This window comes from Tamandua tetradactyla, chromosome 24, assembly GCF_023851605.1.
Source record: "Tamandua tetradactyla isolate mTamTet1 chromosome 24, mTamTet1.pri, whole genome shotgun sequence".
Classification (NCBI taxonomy): Eukaryota; Metazoa; Chordata; class Mammalia; order Pilosa; family Myrmecophagidae; genus Tamandua; species Tamandua tetradactyla.
In genome coordinates, this window is record NC_135350.1 from 12,900,646 (window position 1) to 12,925,419 (window position 24,774).

The following is a 24,774-nucleotide window of genomic DNA, read 5'->3' on the forward strand; positions in this document are numbered from 1 at the left end:
ATGCCGCCCAATATGGTGGCAGCTGCCCAGAGGTGGATGCTGAGCACCTGAAATGCATTTAGTCCGATCTGAAATGCTGTAACTGCAAAACACATGTCAATTTTGAAAACACAGTGTCAAAATTAAAAAAAAAAAAAGTAAATGCCCCATTAATGATTTTTATGTTGCTTACATGTTGAAATGTTAATATTTAGATATACTGGATTAAATAAAATATATTCTTAAATTAATTTCACCTGTTTCTTTTTAACTTTTCATAAAGTGTGACTCATATTTCTATCGGTCAGCATTGGCCTTGAGAATTAAAACCCTAATGACTCACTTTCTGATTCCAGTCTTCCAGAACTGCAACCCAATCCATCTAACTGGCCTCCATTTCTGTGATTCCCTCACATATAACCCATACTTAGCTCCTGCTGGGCTAATCTCTACCCACAAATTAGACCTGTGATTTCTCTTGTTTGGTATATATCTCACTCCTTCACATTTCTGTCTAGCAAAAATTTATTCTTTTCTCAACATCCATCTTAGATAACACTTCCTCCATGACGCCTGTGCTGGTTTGAAACTACGCACCACAGAAAAAAACATGCTTTTTAAATCCAATCTTGTGGGGGCAGACCTATTGTTGGGTGGGACCTTTTGATTTGGTTGTTTCCATGGAGATGTTATTCCATTCAAGGTGGGTCTTAATCCTTTTACTGGAGTCCTATATGAAGAGAATAAAAGACAGAAAGCATACAAAAAGTAGAGAGGTGAAGCCAAGTGATGGATACAGTGGGAGAGAGATGGTTAGAGACAGAAAATGCCCCAGGAAATGCTAAAATAGGAGATGAAACCCAGAGTTTTTCCTTGAGAAACTAACAGAGGACCCCCAGATGCTTAGGGAAAGAAAACATTCCAGGAGAAGCCAGAAGTACCCACAGAAGTTGAGAGGGCCATTTTGATACCAACCCAGGAGAGAAGGGCCAGCAGACATCACCATAAGTCTTCCCATGTGACAAAAAACAAAAAACAAAAAACAAAAACCCAGATGTGATTCGCCTTTCTTGAATAAAGATATCCTCCTATTGAGGCCTTAATTTGGACATTTTCATGGAATTAGAACTGTTAATTTGTAACCTAATAACTTCCCTTTGTAAAAGCTAGTCCATTTCTGGTATATTCCATTCTGGCAGCATCAGCAAACTGAAACAAAACCTTTCCCAATATTTCCACCCTTATATGACTTCTCCTAGCTCAGAACTCCCATTGTGATTTTTACTTCTCTTTTGATTTGTACGTTTCTTCACCATCCACCATGGCTGCATTTCTTCTAGATAATATGTTTATTGCAAGCAAAGACTGCCTTCGTGTTGGCATTCCTCACGGTTTCTAGTACTGTGCTTTTGTATCTAATAGGGGTGGTGAACTATTTGATGCATTGGATTACTGTCCTGAATGGCCAAAATGGATTTTTTTAATTGACCTCCTGTTATAATCTCAAGAAACTATCCTGTTGAAAGAGAGACAGAGAGAGAGCTTTTCCCAGAAGCAAAAACAAAGAGGTACTCTTGGTCAAGAAATACAACTACTGCTAGTAGTAGTAATAATAATAACAACACTTTTACATAGCACTTTTTATATGTCAGGTATGACTCAAGGTGAGAAAGAGTGACAGAGAAGAGCTGACTTCTGCCAACTGGCCCCATGGGGCCCGAGGGTACTATGTCAGCCACTGGGTGACATGTTTGCTACTGCAAGGAGGCAGGTTAGTAACAGAGTGAGAATCCAGAGTCTAAAGGGTTTAAACACCAAGACAGGATACCTTCCTTTCTTTTCAGAGGAAATTAAACATAAAGCCTATATATCTAAATTATCTCTGAGCCTACTTAATTAGAGCAGTGACATTTTCTTGACTGACAGCCAAATATGTGCTTAAAAGAGCATTTACAGATGTCTGTAGATGCCATAAAACTAATCTGATAAAGGTCTGACTTAAATCAACCAAATCCAGAAAATTGGTAGTTATGCCTGATATTTCATCTTGAACCTTAACATGTAGGAGAAAGCAGTCCCATTTTAGTTTCTTATCAGGATATCTGCCCCTCCTGATGAGACTTTTTAAAAGTTTTCAGAAGGGGGAAAATAAAATACTGAATGAGAAATTTAGAAGCCCTGTAAAACTTCAGACAACCACCCCAGTGGGTAACAGATGACTGCAGGCAAGTCTGCACTCATACGGAGATGTTATGCTACCAACACCTGGATAGGTACTAGATATCCACAAAGTGAAGCTGCAATCCAACAAGTCACACCCAGGGCTTGGCAGAACATGGTGATTATGAAAGAGATTTTAATCATTCTTTACTTGATTGAGTGTCAGTGACTTGGCTCTCCCATCTATTCAACTTCTCAAGAGCTACCCTACCCAGTGAGCCATTCCCCAGAGCCATACCCTTCTTCCTTTAGGCGCACAGCACTGACTCAGTCACCAGACTCAGTGACAAGGAAAAAGTTGTAGGCTTCCCCACCCTGACACTTCAAGGTATGAGCTACCATTGAGGCACTTGTGTGTAAGAATCAGAAAGGCGAGCGGGGTGGGCGAAGAACCCGTGCAGGCAGGGTCTTGAAGCTGACTATTGTGATAATAGCACATAGGCACAAATTTGACTACTTACTCAAGATTGAAATGTGTCAGTTTGAGCAGGTCACAAACTCCCCTTTTACTCTTAACAAACGGGCAACTCCAATTCCGCAGTCTTCTCTTGGCCCACACAACCCACATTGTCTCGTGATCCTTCGACTCCACCCCTCCTCTGTCTGCATACTCTTACCTAGACAATGAAGTCCATCTCCTCTGTAGCCTTCTAAGCACCTACAGACATAGCCACCTTCGGTGTTGAGGCACTCGGATGAGGTTGGAGGACAAACGGTGACATCCATCTCACACTCATCTATATCTGTAGGCAAAATTTATGAACAGTAAAATAGTTAGGCAGTCCTGGTATGAACGCAAATAGTAGGAAAGAATGAGAAGTTCATGCATTCATAGTCAATGTTTGAGAATGTAATGTGAAGCCGGCATCTTGGACACAAAGGTCACTCTGGATTAAATATCAACTTGTGCAGAGTTTCCACTTGTCTGATTAGCTAAATCCATGTAGATAAATCACTTTGCTACAGAGTTTTAGACCATAAGGACTTGTTTTTCCATTAATCACTAACATAAATTTGATGCTATCAATTTAAAATAAAAGCTATTGTTAGGCCTGGAGGACAGGACCCCTTCCCTGTGATGTAACCTGCCCCTGGCAAATTTTTCAGAAAGCCTCTCCCACCCCAATCCACAGCAGCCCACATCTTCACCCTCCAGCAGTTGCCCTCTGTCAATAACCTCTACCCTTACCCAATATCCACCCCCCAGCAGATGTATTCTTGCAGTAAGCTCCCTTACTCAATATCCGACAGTTATAGCCCTGCATAACCAAAGCAGCATTTAAATTTTAAACTTCACCAATGACAGGCTGCCAACTCCCAAAAACCCACCAATGAAAACCTGCCTAACCCCTACCCCCAGCTCCCTACCTCCAAGCCATAAAACCCTAACCCCTGCCACCTCTGCATGGCTGTTACTTCCTCTCTTGAAATGCTGCCTGGGCGCCTCTGTTTCTTCCTGAAATAAAACTTTGCCTGCACTTCTCCGCCTTGTCTTTGGTGAGTTTGGTGAGTTTGCCTTTCACTTATCCATCACAACCTATTTAATCTGACTACACCTTTGACCTAAGCTTCTGAAAAAAAAGTTTGTTTCCATTGGAATTGGCAAATTTTTAAGTTTGACTTGAACTCACATTTATGTGCCTGAAGCTAATTCTAAATTTTCCCCTCAATGTCAACTGCATGTATGGTTTAATTTTAATATAGATACAATATAATAATATATGTTTCATACTTTCTGTTCATGTCATTCATTATCATTCTAGCCAATATAAAATAACGAATTCAATTCTGTTGATTACATAAATCCTTCTGAAGATTTTAAATCAGTACAAGCTGAAAGAATGTTTCTGATTACTATTTTCTAGATGTTATTTGTGTTTGGTCTTTGTTATTACCAGCACATTGCTTTCCGTCCCCAGAAAATCCTTTCAAACACTGACACCTGGTGTTGTCTCTCTCTGAAACACATTCAGCATGCGCATCACATCCCATGAGAACACAGTCATCTTGATCTGCAAAAAGACAGATTATTCCCAGACCTCGGAGGAAAAAATGGGCTTTAATTTTCTGGGTTCAACAGAGCAATGCAGAACTTTCTTTCCCAGGTTCTGGGACAGATTAACCTCCAAAGAGAAACGCTTTGTTGACCTGTAAGCTATACCTATATTAAAGGACCCATAAGCCATGCTTCCTAATTATTTATATGTGTTCAATAAACTTTAGCCTTAAAGAACTATTTGGTGTTCAATGGGTTTTTCTTAAAGCACTCACAAATTTGAATTTTAAAATTGCTAGGAGTATTCAGTACCTTGGAGCAGCTTAGAAGGAAAAAACCTGAAATTGCAAAACGGTAACCCATACCAAACTTTGAAATCTGTTCCATAACTACTTCTTAGAATGGACTTTGAAATTTATTGCTTTTTGTTTATGTTAAATTTCAATAAAAAGTATTAAAAATTGCTCTGAGTAAATACACTGGAATTCCGAAAGGTTTGCTGCTTATTTTAAAATTCCCATCCTTATAATGTACAAAGAGGATCAATCTATTCTCATTCTCCAAAGACACAGAGTCTAATAACGTAGCAAATAGATCTATGTATCCACATGGCAAAGAGAGCCAATCATAAAAAGTTTTATTGTCGATTTACTAAAATCATGTTTCATTTGTAATAGAATATGTGTCACAATATATGTTTATTATCAAGATTTATGCACTGGCTTGCAAACTTCCAGGCACTTGTACAGAGTCATGAACCGTACAAACTAAATGCTGTAAATGGATCATTCTATTTCATACTCCATTGAAATGTAAATGCCTCAGGGGACAGTTACATGTTGAATCATAGATATGGGCCAGCTTTTTTTTCTACCTTATCTACTTATATAATCATTCTCGGATGCCTTCCCTTTTTGGAAGTGGGGGTATCAGACACACCACAATAGGATACTAAGCTATCATCTCTCTGTTCACTGGTAAATTTGTTCTTTTAAGTATAGAAGGGAAAGAAACTCTCCCAACTTGCCCATAAATTAAATAAGGCTAAATGACCTAGCAGGATTCAGCTGCCATGTGGACGCAGATGTTGGGTAATTGCATTTGTTTTGCTTAGCTGCTTGAGTAAGAAGATTTCTCTTGTGGGAGCACATGCCGTTCATGCTTGCCTGATCATCTCCTACCCTCAGGACTCTTGCAGATGGATAAATTCAGGCTAGATCAATTATCCATTTGATTCAGCATTAATTTGGAAGACTAACTCCTAGATCATGGCTACTCAGAGTGTACAGTATCCAATTACCCAAGACATTTTAAATCACTTGCAGAATTATCTTAAATTAGAATAAGATTTAGGGTTTATTCAGTAACTTGCAAACCTCAAGGCAGCTTGCATGATGAAAATAATGGCTATGTAGTTATAGGAGGGCTGGCCTCTTGTCAAAGTTCTTTCTGCCCCAAATTCAATTCTTGAAGGAATATGTGTGCCTCAACTTCTTCTTTTCTAAAATACAGGTGACTTTCTGCCCAGTCACTTCATACAATTGTTACAAGGACTTGAAGAAAAAAATATTTAATAAACAACCTTTGAGGATCATAAAATATTACACATATATAATATATTATAAATATATTATGTGTGTAATATTTTTAATATTTAATATTTTATAATATTTAAATATATATAAATATATTTATTTAAATATATATTTAAATAAGGATGGCAAAGAAAAAGACTATGTGTCAACCTGAATCAAAGTGAGCATTATCACACTAGAAGAGACTCTGGGGCATGTTAGTAAAACTACAAAAGTACCTACTATGTGCCAGGCCACCCTAATGGCCAAAGATAGAGTGGTGAAGAAAACGGAAGGGTTCTTCTGTCTTGCATGATTAACTATTGAAGTACAGGTGTGATGATTATTATCCAGTAACAGTACCAGGTTCTAAGAGTGCTGTAATAGGACAGCCTGGCCAGGGGAGGAGGAAAGGCATATAGAGCTGAGATTTGAAGGATATGCAGGAGTTGGAGGTGTTAGAGCACTGTGGGCTGAGAGAATCACACGTAGGCATCATGGCCAAGGTCAGTACAACCAAAGCAGTCCATAGACAACCAGAAGGTTACAGGCAGAAGGGTACAGGTTGAGGCTGGTGAGGTTTGTCAGGGCTCATTCATGCAGGACCCAAAGGGCCACAGTTACAATTTTAGCTTTTATCCAGGCATTTAGAAGAATTCATGATTTTATCAAACTGAAACTTTTTGTGATTGATCTCTTTGTCAAGTTACTACACAAATCCACACCCTATAGATTAGTCTGTGTGCTTTGGGGGAATAATAATATGTTGACTTAAAATCTAATGCGGTGTTTTCAAGCTTCTTTTTAGCCACAGACACTTTGTGGTAATGAACTCTCACTTGAAACATAAATAAGACCCCCTGTAGTATTTCACTCTATCCTACTGTTTGTCTCCGTGTCGGATTGTGACCTTGGTGACTGGAACTATATTTAGTTTCTCACAGTAAACCTGAGCCCTAAGCACTGTATATAGCAAACGAATAATTGCTAAGTGAAGATTATTTCTAATGTGACAATGTTTTCCAATGCTCCTTGGCATGAATAAATTTTTGTTCATAATTTTCAAAAAACATAAAACTTAAGCCACTAACTTAATATATCTTAATGTTGCATCTATAAAATGAGTTGTGACGAGGGTCAAATTAGAGAATACATTTAAAGGACTCAGTGTACTCTAAAGCATCATAGGAATGGTAGTTATTATTATGAAAAATACATACCTCCTTATTTATATCTTATCAAAAATCATACTTATAAGTTCTTGCAAGGTGGAATAAGAAGTACCTGGTGTCCTGTACATCTCCAAAGTAGTCTACAAATCACAAAAGTTGGCTGAGCACTTCTTTAAATGTATCTTATGTCCTAAAGTGGAATTTTCAATTTTTTTAAGCCAGGCACATTTTGTTGTAATAAAACATTACTCAGAAATCTAAATAAATAAAACATTTTAAAGTAGAGCTACTGATCAAAGGGCAGTAATGTGAGTGAAGGAGGAATGGGGTTTGCAGAAGTGCTAGGGCTGAGGTAAGCCCACTTTGAAAATCACTGGCCTAGTGAGTGAACACAGAATTTAAAAGACTGGTGTTCCCTAAAGTAGTTACATACTGAACAAGTCATATAGCATTTTGGTGCTAAATGTGCAATATAGAAGAAAATAATTTTGATGTTTGCCTTTTGTGGACTTTTTGTAGCAGTTGATGCAATCCACTTTATTTTCTTATTAATTACTCTCTACTTTTCACATTCATGGAAGGACAGCTAAATAGACCAAATACCACTCACTAGGTGTGGATGGCAATCCACACTCAAATCTGCTGTGTCCTATCTTCCACCTTTGTTTCCAGGTTATATTTCTTCAAGAAATGTTCAGAGCAAAGACCTGACAAGTAGAGTTCACTGCCAGCCAAATATGGAGGCATCTTCCTCAGATATACCATTTGGAAGAAGAGAAAGATTAGAGTTCAAAGTTGGGCTTTGTGTATAGTTAGCCAACATTATAGACAGATAATTCAGAACTTCCAATTAGTAGGATGGAAATTGTTGGAACCAAAGTTCTATTGGAGAACACATAATTCATACCTGACACCATGATTTCAGCCACTAGCATGTATTGAAGCTGCAACCCTTCTGTAATGTTATCTTCAAACGCTCTAGTCCTGGATAAAGTGTCTGGTGTTGGTTCTTGATTACTGAGATCTGCTTTACTACCTGTTGAAGATCAACAGATATAAATCATTTATCTTCTGTGATTCAAACAGTTTTACTTAATTTATAATTATGGCTGATTGGTGACTGTGAGTTAGGATCCACTCACAGTGAGAGGATTCAGGGAAACTGGCCAGACCCTGATGACTTAGTAAGTCTTGTGGCCATACTATATGTTCCAATGCTACGCAGTGCACTTGATGGCTGGGCAGCCAGTTGGGAAGAAAGACAGGACTCTTTCAGGAAGTGTCAAAAAAACAATAAGAGTAAAATACCAAAAGTCCTTACACAGCTCACATTACTAAGAACAAGCACATGAGTAAGATAATCTCTCCAACCTGCCTTCTATGCATATTCCTTCTCATTTAAGGCTATTTTCAATACTTATTTTAACCCCATATTACCTGTATTTAAAAATGGGGAAGGATATAACAAGTCAGGATACAATATTGACAAAGGGTCCATGAAACCTCTCTAAAATGGAGGAGAAATGGATTCCCTAAGACAGCAGTTCTCTGGGTGAGAATCCATGGACCCCTGGGAATCCAATTACATGGAATCCATAAGATCAAAGCTGTTTTCATACTAATACTATGATGCTATTTGCCTTTTGTCACTGTGTTGACATTCATATTGGTGGGAAAAAGCAGTGGTGGATAAAACTTTTAGTGCCTTAGCCTGAATCAAGGCAGCATTACCAAACTTACTAACAGTCACGTTCTTCAATGCCACACACTCACATTAATTTTTTTAAATCTAGTTTCACTTAAGATCTATGATAAAATACTTAGAATTATTAGTTTTAAAAAGTCTCAATCACTGAATTCATGGCTTCTTAACACTGATGAAATAAAACACTTCCAGGGCATTCTGAAGTTATGGGGGTCAACAGGAAAAGCAGTTGTGCAGTTTTTGAGTTGCAGGCTGAAACTAGCCTCCTTTTTCACTGAACATCACTTTTACTTGAAAGAGTGACTGACAAACTGCGTTTTCAAGATGAGAATTTGGCAGGCATTTTTTTCCCAAATGAATGAAGTGAACCTATCTCTTCAAAGAAAACAGCTAACAGTATTTGTTGTCAATGATAAAATTGGAGCTTTCAAGTGAGTAAAATTTTAGAAAATTTGGTTTTTTTTTTTTTTTTTCACATGGGCAGGCACCGGGAATCGAACCCGGGTTCTCTGGCATGGCAGGTGAGCATTCTTGACTGCTGAGCCACCGTGGCCCGCCCTGAAAAATTTGTTTTCATTCTCATGAGCCTGACAACTTTTCAGCACTTAAAAGATTTTTCTGATTAGTTTTTTGGTGGTGATAATTAAAGAACATGATTATCTTTGTATATTAATGTGACATATGGAAGATCTGCATAACTCAGTCAACCAATATTTTCAAATGACCAAAGCATAATATTATAAAATCATGTGTGGTAAAAGACACACTCAACCTGCAACACAGACAAGTGGATTTTCAAGTAGCAGGAAACAAAACATTTATCGATAGGATTAAGATTCCACAGCGCAACTAACCTTTGAGAAACCACCATGTGTCAAATTCTGATGAAGTATCGGAAGAAGAATATTCACAAAAGGTATCTGAAAAGGACGTTAAATAGTCCTCCCTCTTCCAACTATATATCTCTGTGATGCCAGATTTTCTTCAAATACTTCAACCAAAACAACACGCAGCAACATATTTAAATTAGAAGCAGATGAGAATCCAGTTGTCTTCAATTAAGCCAGACATTAAAGATATAAATGTAAAACAGTGCCACTCTTCTTGCTACATATTTTTTGTTTTGGAAAATTTAGTTGTTTCAGTGTGTTATATTAATAGACTCTGATCTTATTGTTATTTTAATAGATATTTAATAAACAAATTTAAAATTATTAGTTTTAATTTCTAATACTATTTATTAGAAATTAAATAGTGGTTGATATAACTTACATAAACATAAGCTCTTTACCCTCATTAATGGGGTAAAAGGTCCCTGAGACAAAAAAGTTTGAGAATCGTTGCCTTAAGACAATTAATGGAAAGTTTTGAAAAGACCAATGCATCAATTCTAATTTATGCTTAGATCAATTTATTTATTTTTTATCAATCTATCCCCTCATGATGCTTATCAGATAAGAATTTCATTTTTTAATAAAATTTCAATTCTTTGGCCTCTTTTTGATATAAAGATATCAAAAAAAGGAATCCAAATACACCTCCATTTTTTTATTCAAAGCAAGTTAATTATTACCCATCAAATTTGGTTTGTTCTTCCTTCCTCTTTCTCAAACCTATATTGTTTATAAAAACCATGATCACAAGCCTCCTCAAATTGGTTTTCCCACAGTTGTTTGGTATCCTAAAGTTTATCTTTTAAAAAGACTTTGTTTTTAACATTAAGACTTGTCATATGGGTTAGGGGAGTTGTGTATTATCTAAAATTGAGGCCATAAAAAATTTTATGCAAAATATCTCTTTTTATAAGGTAGCAAAACTTTTGGCATTTATTTTCCAGCCTGGTCTATTCCATTATAAATACTCTTGAGGGTGGGGATTGCTGAGGCTTGCCTTCAAACATTATGTTTTGTTTATTAATTTTACAATTAGAGAAGGTCAACAGAATTAAGTCTGTACTAAGGAACCCAAAACTTATTAGAAGGGGGAAAAAAATTGATTAGCATACCTAATGTCATGGTTAGGGACAGGTGTCAACTTGGCCAAGTTGTGGTGCCTGTTCATCTGATTGGGCAAGCGCTGGCCTGTCTGTTGCAATGAGGACATTTCATAGGATTAGGTCATGATCACGTCAGCTACATCCACAGCTGATTTCATTTGTAATCAGCCAAAGGGGCGTGTCTTCTGCAATTAGTGATGCTAAATGCAATCATGGGAAGCCTTTTAAGGAGGACTCAGAGGAGACAGATCCCATTCCTGCTTTGGCTGGTGAGCCTCTCCTGTGGAGTTCATCCAGGCCATCCATCAGAGTCATTGGCTTCGCAGCCTGCCCTGTAGATTTTGGACTCTGCGTTCCTACGGTCACGTGAGACACTTTCATAAATTTTATATTTGCAAGTGTTCCCTGTTGATTCTGTTTCTCTAGAGAACCCTAACTAATACATCTTGGTACCAGGAGTGGTTCTTAAGGAACAGAATCTTAAAAATGGGTTTTTATGAATGGTTTTCTACTCTGAATGGACTAGAGACACTAAGGACTCTGATTCCCATAATCAGAATGACACTCCCAATCCATGGACTGAGTTGGCAAAGGAGATAGTCAAAATATCATCATTCGATTCTCCTAATGCTTCGCTTGTATGAAGCCAGACTCTGGGGGATAATGTTTTTGACACCTTTACAGAGTTTTGTAGAAATAAGAGTTATAGAGATGTTGGTTGGTTGTTGTTAGATACACTGTCTACATTAAAGGGTGAAAGGAATGGGCTTAAGGCTTCAAACGAGAAGTTCAAGCGCCGTCTGAAAGATGTAGAGGTTTCTATGAGTATCCTGAAGGAAAATCTTATTTCCTGTAGCTGTAGACTTGAGATCTCTGAAAATCAGACTCAGAATCTTATTGTTAGAGTAGCAACTTTACAACGTAAACTGAAATCTCAGTCTTGCATGGTGTCTGCCGTTAAAGTGAGGGCATTGATTGGAAAGGAGTGGGACCCTGAAAAATGGGATGGTGACATATGGATTGATAATGATGTTGGGGGTGAGGTTGAAACCCTAGACCATGCTGAGCCTTCTTTAGATAACCCTGTAATAGTCTGCCCTGAGGACATAGCTGCCCCACCTCCAGCCTGCCTTGAGGAATTGGCCACCCAACCTCCTCCTGAAGGGATTAGCCCTAGAGTTATTAATTCTGTTTCACCAGATGAAACTGCAAATGAAAGCCCTGAAGCAAATGGCTTGGAAGATATTTCTAGTTCTTTTCATGACCCACCCCCCACCACCCCTCATTTCTTCTAGACCTATAACTAGACTAAAGTCCCAACAGGCCCCTAAAGGCGAGGTACAAAGTATCACACATGAGGAGGTACGTTATACTCCAAAAGAAGTGTGTGAGTTTTCCAATTTATATAGACAGAGATCAGGGGAATATGTGTGGCAATGGATTTTAAGAGTATGGGATAATGGTGGGAGGAATATAAGGCTGGATCAGGCTGAATTTATTGATATGGGCCCACTAAGCAGAGATTCTGCATTCAATGTTATAGCTAGAGCAGTTAGAAAAGGTGTTAACAGCTTGTTTGGGTGGTTGGTTGAAACATGGATCAAAAGGTGGCCAACATTACCTGAGGTTGAAATGCCAGAACTGCCCTGGAATAATGTAGATGAGGGGATCCAGAGGCTTAGAGAGATTGGAATGTTAGAGTGGATTTATCATGCAAAGCCTGCTCTTATACCCCAGGAATGTCCAGAGGATGCACCTTTTACCAGAACAGTGAGAAATAAGTTTGTGAGACTAGCACCATCATCCCTCAAGAGCTCTGTGGTTGCACTTCTCTATAGGTCAGATATTACTGTAGGAACTGCTGTCACTGAGCTGGAATCCTTAAACACAATGGGGATGACAGGATCCTGAGTTGGCAGAAGCCAGGTGGCAGCACTTAATCACCAAAGACAGGGTAGACGCAGCTATTATAATAGACAACAAACTCAAAGGAGGCATCAAAATTATATGACACACAGAGATTTGTGGCATTGGCTAGTAAATCATGGGGTGCCTAGAAATACAATAGAAGGGCAGTCTACTAAATTCTTGTTGGAGCTGTATAAACAAAAGAGTTCTAGGTCAAGGGAACAGAAGTCTAACCTGAATTACAAAAACACAGAGTCACGGCCCCTTAATCAATTTCCAGACTTGAAACAGTTTACAGACCCTGAGCCCCTTGAATGAAGGGGAGGCCAGGTCCCTATGGGGGAGAAACCTGTTACACTGCCACAAATTTATACTGTTAACCTTCCTCTAAGTCTTCCCCAAGGAGACCGACGGCCTTTTACCAGGGTAACTGTGCATTGGGGAAAAGGAAATGATCAGATATTTTGGGGATTATTAGACACTGGTTCAGAAGTGACATTAATTCCAGGGGACCCAAAACGTCACTCTGGACCACCAGTCAGAGTGGGGGCTTATGGAGGCCAGGTGATCAATGCAGTTTTAGCTCAGGTCCGTCTCACAGTGGGTCCAGTGGGCCCCCGGACCCATCCTGTAGTTATTTCCCCAGTTCCGGAATGTATAATTGGCATAGACATACTGAGCAAATGGCAGAATCCCCACGTTGGTTCTCTAACTCGTGCAGTGAGGGCTATTATGGTGGGAAAGGCCAAGTGGAAGCCACTAGAAGTGCCCCTACCAAGCAAAATAGTAAATCAAAAGCAATACCGTATTCCTGGAGGGATTGCAGAGATTACTGCCACTCTTAAGGACTTGAAAGATGCAGGAGTGGTGATTCCCACCACATCCCCATTCAACTCTCCTATTTGGCCTGTGCAGAAAACAGATGGGTCTTGGAGAATGATAGTGGATTATCGTAAACTCAACCAGGTGGTAACTCCAATTGCAGCTGCTGTTCCAGATGTAGTATCATTGCTTGAGCAAATCAATACATCCCCTGGTACCTGGTATGCAGCTATTGATCTGGCAAATGCTTTTTTCTCAATAGCTATTAGTAAGGACCACCAGAAACAGTTTGCTTTCAGCTGGCAAGGTCAGCAGTATACTTTCACTGTCCTACCTCAGGGGTATATCAACTCTCCAGCCCTATGTCATAATCTTGTTCGCAGAGACCTTGATCGTTTCTCCCTCCCACAAGACATCACACTGGTCCTTTATATTGATGATATCATGTTGATTGGACCTAGTGAGCAAGAAGTAGCAACTACTCTGGATTTACTGGTAAGGCATTTGCGTGTCAGGGGATGGGAGATAAATCCAACAAAAATACAGGGGCCTTCCAACTCAGTAAAATTTCTAGGTGTCCAGTGGTGTGGGGCATGTCGAGATATCCCTTCTAAGGTGAAGGAGAAATTGCTGCATCTGGCCCCTCCCACAACCAAAAAAGAGGCACAGCGCCTAGTTGGTCTTTTTGGATTTTGGTGACAACACATTCCTCATTTGGGTGTGCTACTCCGGCCCATTTATCGAGTGACCAGAAAAGCTGCTAATTTTGAGTGGGGACCTGAACAAGGGGAGGCTCTGCGACAGGTCCAGGCTGCTGTGCAAGCTGCTCTGCCACTTGGGCCGTATGATCCAGCAGATCCAATGGTGCTGGAAGTGTCAGTGGCAAATAGAGATGCTGTCTGGAGCCTTTGGCAGGCCCCTATAGGAGAATCACAATGCAGACCCTTAGGATTTTGGAGCAAAGCCTTACCATCTGCTGCAGATAACTACTCTCCTTTTGAGAAACAGCTTTTGGCCTGCTACTGGGCCTTAGTAGAGACTGAACGCTTAACCATGGGCCACCAAGTTACCATGAGACCTGAGTTGCCTATCATGAGTTGGGTGTTGTCTGACCCACCAAGCCATAAAGTTGGGCGTGCACAGCAGCACTCTATTGTAAAGTGGAAATGGTATATACAAGATAGAGCCAGAGCAGGTCCTGAAGGCACAAGTAAGTTACATGAAGAAGTGGCACAAATGCCCATGGTTTCCACTTCTGCTGCCACATTACCTTCTCTTTCCCAGACCAGAGCTATGGCCTCTTAAGGAGTTCCTTACAGTGAATTGACTGAGTAAGAGAAAACTCGGGCCTGGTTTACAGATGGTTCAGCACGATATGCAGGTACCACCCGAAAGTGGACAGCTGCAGCATTACAACCCCTTTCTGGGGTGTCCTTGAAGGACAGTGGTGAGGGGAAATCCTCCCAGTGGGCAGAACTTCGAGCAGTGCACCTGGTTGTGCATTTTGCTTGGAAGGAAAACTGGCCAGAGGTGCGTTTGTATACTGACTCATGGGCTGTTGCTAATGGTTTGGCTGGATGGTCAGGGACTTGGAAAGACCATAATTGGAAAATTGGTGACAAAGAGGTCTGGGGGAGAAGTATATGGATAGACCTTTCTGAGTGGGCTAAAAACATGAAGATATTTGTGTCCCATGTGAATGCACACCAGAGGGTGACTTCAGCAGAGGAAGATTTTAATAATCAAGTGGATAAGATGACCCGTTCTGTGGATACCAGTCAGCCTCTTTCCCCAGCAACTCCTGTTATTGCCCAATGGGCTCATGAACAAAGTGGTCATGGTGGTAGGGATGGAGGTTATGCATGGGCTCAGCAACACGGACTTCCACTCACCAAGGCTGACCTGGCTACAGCCACTGCTGAGTGCCCAATCTGCCAGCAGCAGAGACCCACACTCAGCCCCCAATATGGCACCATTCCCCGAGGTGACCAGCCAGCTACATGGTGGCAGGTTGATTACATTGGACCACTCCCTTCATGGAAGGGGCAGCGATTTGTTCTAACTGGAATAGACACATACTCTGGATATGGGTTTGCTTTCCCTGCACGCAATGCTTCTTCCAAAACTACTATCCATGGGCTTACAGAATGCCTTATCCATCGTCATGGTATTCCATATAGCGTTGCTTCGGATCAAGGAACACACTTCACAGCAAATGAAGTGCGGGAATGGGCACATGCTCATGGAATTCTCTGGTCTTACCATGTTCCCCATCATCCAGAAGCAGCTGGATTGATAGAACGGTGGAATGGCCTTTTGAAAACTCAATTACAGTGCCAACTAGGTGGCAAAAACTTGAAAGGCTGGGGTAATGTTCTCCAGGAAGCTGTGTATGCTCTGAATCAGCGTCCGCTGTATGGTGCTGTTTCTCCCATAGCCAGGATCCGTGGGTCCAGGAACCAAGGGGTGGAAATGGGTGTGGTGCCACTCACTATTACTCCTAGTGATCCACTAGGAAAATTTTTGCTTCCTGTCCCTGCTACCCTGAGTTCTGCTGGTCTACAGGTTTTAGTTCCAAAACGGGGTGTGCTTTCTCCAGGAGAAACAACAGTGATACCACTGAACTGGAAGTTAAGATTGCCACCTGGTCACTTTGGGCTACTTATGCCTCTGGATCAACACACCAAGAAGGGGATTACATTATTGTCTGGGGTAACTGACCCTGACTATCAGAAGGAAGTAGGACTGCAACTACATAATGGAGGTAAAGAAGAGTTTTCTTGGAATATAGGAGATCCCCTGGGGCGTCTATTAGTACTACCATGTCCTGTGATTAAAATCAATGGAAAACTGCAACAACACAATCCGGGCAGGACCACTAATGGCTCTGAGACTTCAGGAATGAAGGTTTGGGTCACCCCACCAGGCAAAGAACCATGGCCAGCTGAAGTGCTTGCTGAGGGGAAAGGGAACATGGAATGGGTAGTGGAAGAAGGTAGTGATAAATATGAACTTCAACCACGTGATCAGTTACAGAAATGAGGACTGTAATGCTGTTTTGTTCGTGTTATACTATTTAAGTTGTAAGATATCAAGTTTAAGAATGAATGTTGCCCAAGGATTTGCACCCTATTCTGGAGAGATTTAATGTGTTTCCAGTTATATGCAGGACAGTTGAGTGTTGTCAGGTAAAAGAAAAAATGTGTGCTTATTTGTTTTCATTTGGAAATTAAGTATGGTCTAAGGTGATATATATATATATATATATATATATATATATATATATATATATGTGCCAAGTTGACAAGGGGTGGACTGTCATGGTTAGGGACAGGTGTCAACTTGGCCAAGTTGTGGTGCCTGTTCATCTGATTGGGCAAGTGCTGGCCTGTCTGTTGCAATGAGGACATTTCATAGGATTAGGTCATGATCACGTCAGCTACATCCACAGCTGATTTCATTTGTAATCAGCCAAAGGGGAGTGTCTTCTGCAATTAGTGATGCTAAATGCAATCATGGGAAGCCTTTTAAGGAGGACTCAGAGGAGACAGATCCCATTCCTGCTTTGGCTGGTGAGCCTCTCCTGTGGAGTTCATCCAGGCCATCCATCGGAGTCATTGGCTTCGCAGCCTGCCCTGTGGATTTTGGACTCTGCGTTCCTACGGTCATGTGAGACACTTTCATAAATTTTATATTTGCAAGTGTTCCCTGTTGATTCTGTTTCTCTAGAGAACCCTAACTAATACACCTAACCTCAGGGAAACTTTTTATTTTAGGTACATGGTCTGGGAATCGGTCTCCCGCATGGAAGGTGAACATTCTACCACTGAACCACCTGGGCACCTCAGGGAAGCATTTAATAATATGAAATATTTAAGATTAGCAAAAGCATAAGGATGGATGTAGAACTATATTCCTGTGCCAAAACAAGATAATTCACCCATTTTATTGAGCACACTACCTGCCGAAAGCTGATGACCACTCAGGGCCAGACACATTTTCCCGTCTGGGGCTTTCTTGAACCCTTCATGACAGGAACACTGAGCAGATCCAAACCTCGCTTCACAAATGTGTTCACAGCCTCCATTGCGGTGTAAGCAGGGATCTGCTCCTAGCGGACAAATAAGGTGAGTTCAAGGATGAGCTCAGAAATGGGAAGGACTCCATTGATGCCAGTCACAGTTATACTGCTTTTGGGGAAAGGGACTCAGTGTATCTAAATGGAGTTCAGAACAAGAACAGTTCAGAAGAATTCCCATAAGATAAGCTCAGAATTTTATTACCTTTTGAGTATTTATTGAGTATAGTCAGTGCTTTGTTCAAGATGTTCCTTAGGTAGATGTGATTCCTATTTCCTGATTCATTATCTAGTCAAACTGACAAAGAGCAATTCAGACAGAAGAGTTACTATGGGACTCTGGATGGTTTTTCCATTTTATGACTCAAATGTAGCTAAAAGCATCCTTTGCATATGTCTAAATTACCCCTCTTGGTGCCTTTAACCTAAGGGTCTTTGCAGATGTAAGTAATAAGAAGTAGTAGTCCAGGAACTGTTATGAGTGAAGAAAAGATAAAATTGGGGAGATAAAACCAAAGTTCATTATCAGACTGTCTTAGTGTAAGTGAAGTCTAAATCCCAGGATATATTAACATCCCCCCAGATGAATGAAAACCACAAAATCCCCATCCTCCCCTGCCATCAAACACTAAATTAGTCACAGATATCAGCCAATGAGACTGTCACATGTCCAGTATACCTGGTTTTGCCAATGGATGAACTACAACCAGTGATGAGGGCTTCAGCATGCTGCCTCGGAGACGTACCCTATTTTTGCCAGTCCGCTTGTTCACCCTTATTACTGATGGCATAGCCCAATCAGAGAACCACAGGTGATCCTCAAACACAGCTACAGCAAATGGGTGACCTGGAAATAAATCAAATCCGTTAAGTAAACCTTGGCTTGAACATTTACCAAATGATAAGACTTGCAACAAGCTCATACACAATTCCTTCACTAAGTCAGTTCTTTAACAAAGCAACTAAGCAAGTTATGAACTGCTGACCTACAACCTGCAGCAAGGAGAACCTACATGATGAGGCAAACTCATCTTAGAATGGGAGCCCAGTAGGAAGAGGTCCTAGGAAAGTGTACCATCACTCTGCATTTGGAAAGTGGGAGACTGTAATAGCATCAAGAATGAGGAAGCCGGGGCTGGAATGCTGTTATGTTCAGTGTTTCTATTACTATTTATAGACTAAACTTGAATAATTTATTTCCCCTCTTTGCCTTAGGTTCTTGGTCTTTCAAAGGGCAATGATTAATAGTAGATCAAACTCACAGTTTGTCATAGAGGCTTTTTAAAAATTTGAGGTGATTGGCTGAGTCTCCTCATATTCCCACCTCCAACAACACACTTCTTTACATTGTCTCTCCACCACCTTTCTTTTTTCCCTCCTAACTAACATTAGTCCATTGTCTTATGCTCTTGATATCATCCTTCCTGTCTTCTCTAGGACCTTATTCCATCTTTTATCCCCTTTTACATTTTTACTCTCTTTATCCTACTAGCTCCTTTTAGTCTATTAATACTCACAAGTCCTCCATCTTAATTGCCTCATCCCTTTGCCCCCTCTAGCTTCTCCTCATCTCTGTCCTTCCCTTCTTGGACAAGTTTTTTAAAGTAATTGTGGGGTGGGCTGTCTCTATTTCTAGGACCCCTACTAATCTCTAAGTGGGTTCCTTGCTGACTCCCTACCTTAACCAAACCCACTGCTGTGTGCATATGAGATTGCTCCAGCAAAGGTAACTCAAGATTTTCTAATTGCCAAATCGGACGGTGTCAGAGATTGAATTGTTTCCCCCACAAAAGACATGTTCAAATCTGCAGGCATGAATCCATTTGTGAAAAGGACTTCTAAAGATGTTATTAGTTTAGGTGTGTATTCATTTATGAATAGGGTCATTGAAGATCCTATTTAAATGAGGCCAAATTAAATCAGGATAGGCCTTAGTCCATATAACTGGATAAAAGCAAAGGAAATTCAGAAGCAGTCAGTCAGAAGAATCCAGAAGTCAGAAAAAGCAAATAGTCAATAGAAGCCAGAAATCAGTGGAAACTAGAAGATCAGCCACAAAGGAGAGACAGAGATGGCCATGCGACAGAAGATTGCTGGAACATTACAGACTCGGAGAGAAAGCAAGTCCTGCCAATACCTGGATGCTAAACTTCTAATCTCCAAAACCATGAGACAATATATTTCTGTTGTTAAACCCAATCCATTGTGTGGTATTTGTCATAGCAGCCCTGGCAAACTAAGACAGATGGATCATTTAAAATCATTCCCCAACAAGACTTCTGAAGCTATCTTTCACTGCTGACCCTTTTCTCCTTTATTGAAACTCGACTGCCTTAGCATACTTAATACCATTTTATTCCTTTTCCTAGATTTGTGATTATATTCTTTAAACTTTCAGGAGTTATTCACTATTGCTCTCACTTTCCAGTTTTCCCTTCATAAGTTCATGCACTTATGATTTAAACAACCATCTAGGTGGCTGATGACCCCCAAATCTGTACCTCTAGCCCTAAAAGTTCCTCAGAGTTTCAGATTTAGGTATGTAAATGCCCTCCCTAGTAACTTCAAATGCAGTGCAACAAAACCTTGATTTATCATCTTATTTGCCTTCCCTCACATTTCCTGTGCCATTTAATAGAACGACAGTCCCCTCATTTACCTGAGGGAAAAAAACTCACGGCCCTTTGATAACTCCATTTCCCTCCCTCCATACATCCTGAATACTAAAAGCTTACAAATTTTACCTTCTGTATTTTCAAATCACCTATACATTTCCATTCCTACTACCATTGATTTAGTTAAGGATCTTAACCTCTTATCACCTGGATTGTGACAACAGTCTCCTTCCTGTTTTACTTTCCTCCAGGCTTCCCTTTCTGCCCTGCTACCCCTCCATGCTCCATTGCCAAGTCCGTCCTCATAGGACTCACCAAGCTGTCTAACTGGAATTCAACACTAGCAATCCCATTCCCCTGTCTCAGTTCCTTCATTGGTTCTCATCACCCTTTAGCTTCAACATAGGACCTTCTGTCATTGGGCACCTGTCAGCCTCCCCAGATTTATCCCCTGCCCCACCCCACTTTAAACTCTAGCAGTACCAAACAGCTTTTATTTCATACTCACACCCCACATGCCATGCTACTCCTTGCTTTTGCTCAGACTGTTCTGGAACTGGAATAAGTTCAAATGTACTGTTTTAGTTCCTTAGCTGCTCAAGCAAATACCACACAATATGTTGGCTTAAACAATGGGAAATTATAAGCTCACAGTTTGGAGGCTAAGAGACAGTTGAATCAAGGTACCATCGAGGCAATGCTTTCTTCCTGAAAGCTGGCATTCTGGGCTGGCTGCTGGTCATCCTGGTCCTTGGCGCCTCTGTGCAGCGGCACTGCACATGAGGCCTCCCCTCGCCTATCCATTCTCTTCCGGGTTCAATAGGATTTCAGCTTCTTTCTTCCTGTGGCTTTCTCATGCTCAGTCTGAACTTCCTTCTGCTTATAAAGGGCTGCAGGAATAGGATTAAGACCCATTCTGATTGGTTGGGCCACACCTTAACCTGAAGTAACCTCCTGTAAAGGTCCTGCTTATAATGTATTCACACCCTTAGAAATGGATTAAATTTAAGAACATGTTTGCTGTTGAAACCACTACATGTTCTGTTGAATACAATATACACAACTACACGCATGTTGAGGGCTATAAAGAAGTCTGGCTACCTTAGCTATGTGTAAAATTCTCATTATTTCATCGTCTAGCAAAGCTCTTTTCTCCTCATCAGGCTATCAAATAAACCCTAAAAGAAAGTGATCTCTCTTTCTAAAAAGATCTAATATAGCTCTTTTTTAAATGTTGTTTTGCATTTACATGCTGAGAAACATTCATTCTCAGTAGAAAAAATATATATGTAATTGCCAGTAGACTGCTTTGTCACCTAACTGGCTTAGATAGAAGAATTAAGTTTATGAAAAGGTATAGGAATATATATAGTATTAGTTGGGGTTCTCCAGGGAAATGGAACCAACTTTTAAATATATAATATAAAAGTATATATGTGCATATTGTATGTAAATATTATGAGATTTATTATAGGAATTGGCTCATGCAGCCATGGGGATTGGCAAGTCTGAAATGCATAGGGCAGGCCACAAGTTGGGAGCTCTGATGAAGGTTTCAATGAATTCCCCAGGAGAAGCCGGCTGACTGAAATAGAGGCAGAAATTCTTCTTTCTGATTGCTGAAATCATCAGTTCTCCCTGTAAGGCCTCAACTGATTGGATGAGACTTTTCTCATTGCTGTAAACAATCTCCCTTGTTGATTGTAGATGTAATCAGCCATTAATGCAATCAAATGACTAATTTGGATTTAAATCCAAGAAATATCCTCACAATAGCAATCAAGCCAGAACTCTCTTGACCAAACATCTGGACACTAAACTTAGGCAAGTTAACATGTGGACTTCACTATCACAGGTGGTAAGAAGACAAAATAATAGGATTTTTTAGTTAGAAGGAACCATTGGAGTGAGTGGGTAAATTTAAAAATATCTACATAAAGCAGATCAAAATAATATGAGGGGGGAAAATCGGCCAAATAAAATAAGATAAATAATTAGCTGACGTTATTTGACAATTAGAAGAAAAATAACCAGCTGGCTGCTAGTTAAAAATTAACTTTTATTTCAAATGTAACATATTCTTTGATAAAGAATTCAGGTGTTTGAATTGCAGGAAAATGTCTTAATATATCTCGCAGGTTAGAGATGAATGCTAAGGAGGTACAAGTTTGGAAGCTTTAACCTATCCAGTCACATCCTCTAAGCCAGTTTTTTTTGCAAAACAGCAATGGAGTTGGTGAGTTAAGATGAAGTGCTCCCTCAACATATGGCAAAATCAGAAGGTCTATCTCTACCTGTCACAATTGACCAAGGTCATTCAGATTCATTTTAGTCTCTAGCCCTTTGTCCTAAGTTACCATAAATGCAACAAGGGAATGTTTCATAGTTTTCAACAAAAATGCCCACATTAAACATAATCTTCCTTATTATTTTATTTATAGAGGTGCCATAAATAATCCCATTTTAACATTAAGAACGGGTTACTTTGACCTTCACATTAAAAATTCTGAACTGGCACTTAAGAAGCCACCTCTTATGTACCAGCAGATGGCACTGTGATGATGAGAATGGCTATTTAAATATTATAAAATCAAATAGCTTTGAATAGGAAGTTGCATTGGTCATAGATTACAGTAGCCATCTAAATAACACAAAAAACATCTGCTATGCTGTTTGGTTTAGAATACGGAGGCTTTACATGCTGCTTAGGTATTTTCAAGTCTTTTTATACCCTCTTACAGCACAGGTACAATTTTACATTTATTGGGGTGATTTTTTTAAAAATAAAATCACAATTATTTTTAATACCCTGATCCTCCATTTCACTTTTAAATGGCAATGTACTGTTCCAGGCCCTCATTAACTGTTGATTGGACAATCACTGTAGCCTCTTAACTGATTTTCTTTTCTCCAAATTCCAATCCAATGTTTACTCCTTTATCTAAGAGTCATCCTGAGATGCCAATCTTATGATTTACCTCCTGCTCAAGTACATGCAATGGATCTCTAGCACGTTCAAATTAAGTTCAGTTGAATTTTATCTATAGTTCAAATACTGCCTCCTTTGCAGATTTCCTGATTCAAAATGAATCACACATTGCAGCATAATCTCATTGCCATTTGCAATTCTTTTAACACATAGCATAAGCTGCAACATTTTAAAGATATTTATGAAAACATATGACACTTCTATGCAAAAACTGAAAATATGATAGAGGAGAAAACTATATTTATTAGTCTCTGCACACTGGAAATAATCAACAGATATTCTGTAACATCTAAATGTGATTTTATCATTTAAATGTCATTTAGAAATGAAATTTTCTAAAATGTAAAAATTGATGGCAGTGCAGTCGAGTTTCAATCTCCTAGCAAAGTTTACAAAACTTTCATGCTTTCATTCTGATTTCAGAAAATCTTGGAAAAGAAAAATATTACACATCACTGTTTATCATCCAATATTCCAATGTTAAAGTAATCCACAATGATCATAATTTCCTGGAGAAGGCCATCTGTCTCTGTTCCTTTCCCACCAGATGGTTAATGGTGTGTGTGTGTGTGTGTGTGTGTGTGTGTATGTATGTCAATACATTTGTACTTAACCCTCATAATGCTCAATCGTAATGAAGAAATCACCCATCCCAAAGCCTCACCTACATCGTTCTGGGCAAGTCTTTGGCGTTTTGAACCATCCAGATTGGCCATTTCAATGACAGACTGCTTGGCATCACACCAGTACAACGTGTCAGTTAAGTAGTCAATCGTTATTCCACTGGGCCACACTAGGTCAGAGCTAGCTATAATCCGGCGGCCAAAGCCTTGGAGGGAAGAACTTTCAATCCGTGGATTAATCCCCATATCAGTCCAGAATAATCTCCTTTATTAAAGAAAGCACACAACAAATACATTCTGTACGAAAAATACTTTCCACTCTTTCACCAATGAAAACGCCAATGTAAATCATTTCAGGATAAACTAAAGTGATACAGTAAGGAATATAGATGGAGAAAATATAGACTTATATGGTGGACAAATAATTTTTTAGAGTAGAATAAGTTTCTTTTCTATGACAACATCTCAGACAAGAAATATTGAATTAAAACCCAGATGATTAGAGTAGAAATAAATTATTAGTTTAAAAATAGAGTATACCATTGCACTTTTGATTTGTAACTCCATTTTTTACTTCCTATAGGATCTAAAAGGCACATACATAAAATGTAATGATAATACTAATGGTTTTGGACTCATAACGTATAATACCATTGGTTTTGGACCCATCATGTTATGGACTTGTCGCATAACGTCTTTGCAACAAGATCTACATAAAGGTAGGGGGATGAAGGAGTATAGGAACACAGTTTATATACACTGTTGAAGTTAAGTTGTTATCACAGCAAGCAAGGTTGTTATACATTTAGGATATTAAATTTAAGTTCATGGTAATCACAAAGAAAATATTATAGAATATGCAAACTCACAGAGACAGAAAGTAGAGTGCAAGTTGCCAAGGGTTTAGGGGAGAGGCAATGGAGGACTGACATAAAATGAGGGTGGGTTTTTTTTTGGGTGGGGTGAAGGAAAAGTTATGGCAATAGATGAGGGTCCTGCAACATGGTGAGTGTGTTCAATCTCACAGAATGATGTGCTTGGGAGGGGCTGGAATGGAAAGATTTATGTTGTGTAAATAAAATAGGGTTTGTTTTTAT

At 39.7% G+C, this 24,774-nt stretch overlaps 1 protein-coding gene across 3 annotated transcripts in view; it reads right to left on the reverse strand.

Moving 5' to 3' along the window:
• The window catches only part of EGF (epidermal growth factor), a 141,863-nt gene that overhangs the window by 31,623 nt on the left and 85,466 nt on the right, over positions 1-24,774 (reverse strand). For 2 of the 3 annotated variants that reach the window (XM_077142551.1, XM_077142553.1), the window contains 6 exons: positions 23,719-23,942; positions 18,130-18,297; positions 17,334-17,483; positions 7,849-7,977; positions 4,095-4,211; positions 2,817-2,942 (listed from right to left, as the gene is read on the reverse strand). In XM_077142551.1, the coding sequence (XP_076998666.1) occupies positions 2,817-2,942; positions 4,095-4,211; positions 7,849-7,977; positions 17,334-17,483; positions 18,130-18,297; positions 23,719-23,942 (914 nt within the window). The remainder of the gene's footprint in view (positions 1-2,816; positions 2,943-4,094; positions 4,212-7,848; positions 7,978-17,333; positions 17,484-18,129; positions 18,298-23,718; positions 23,943-24,774) is intronic. The other variant, XM_077142552.1, reaches the window with a different exon arrangement.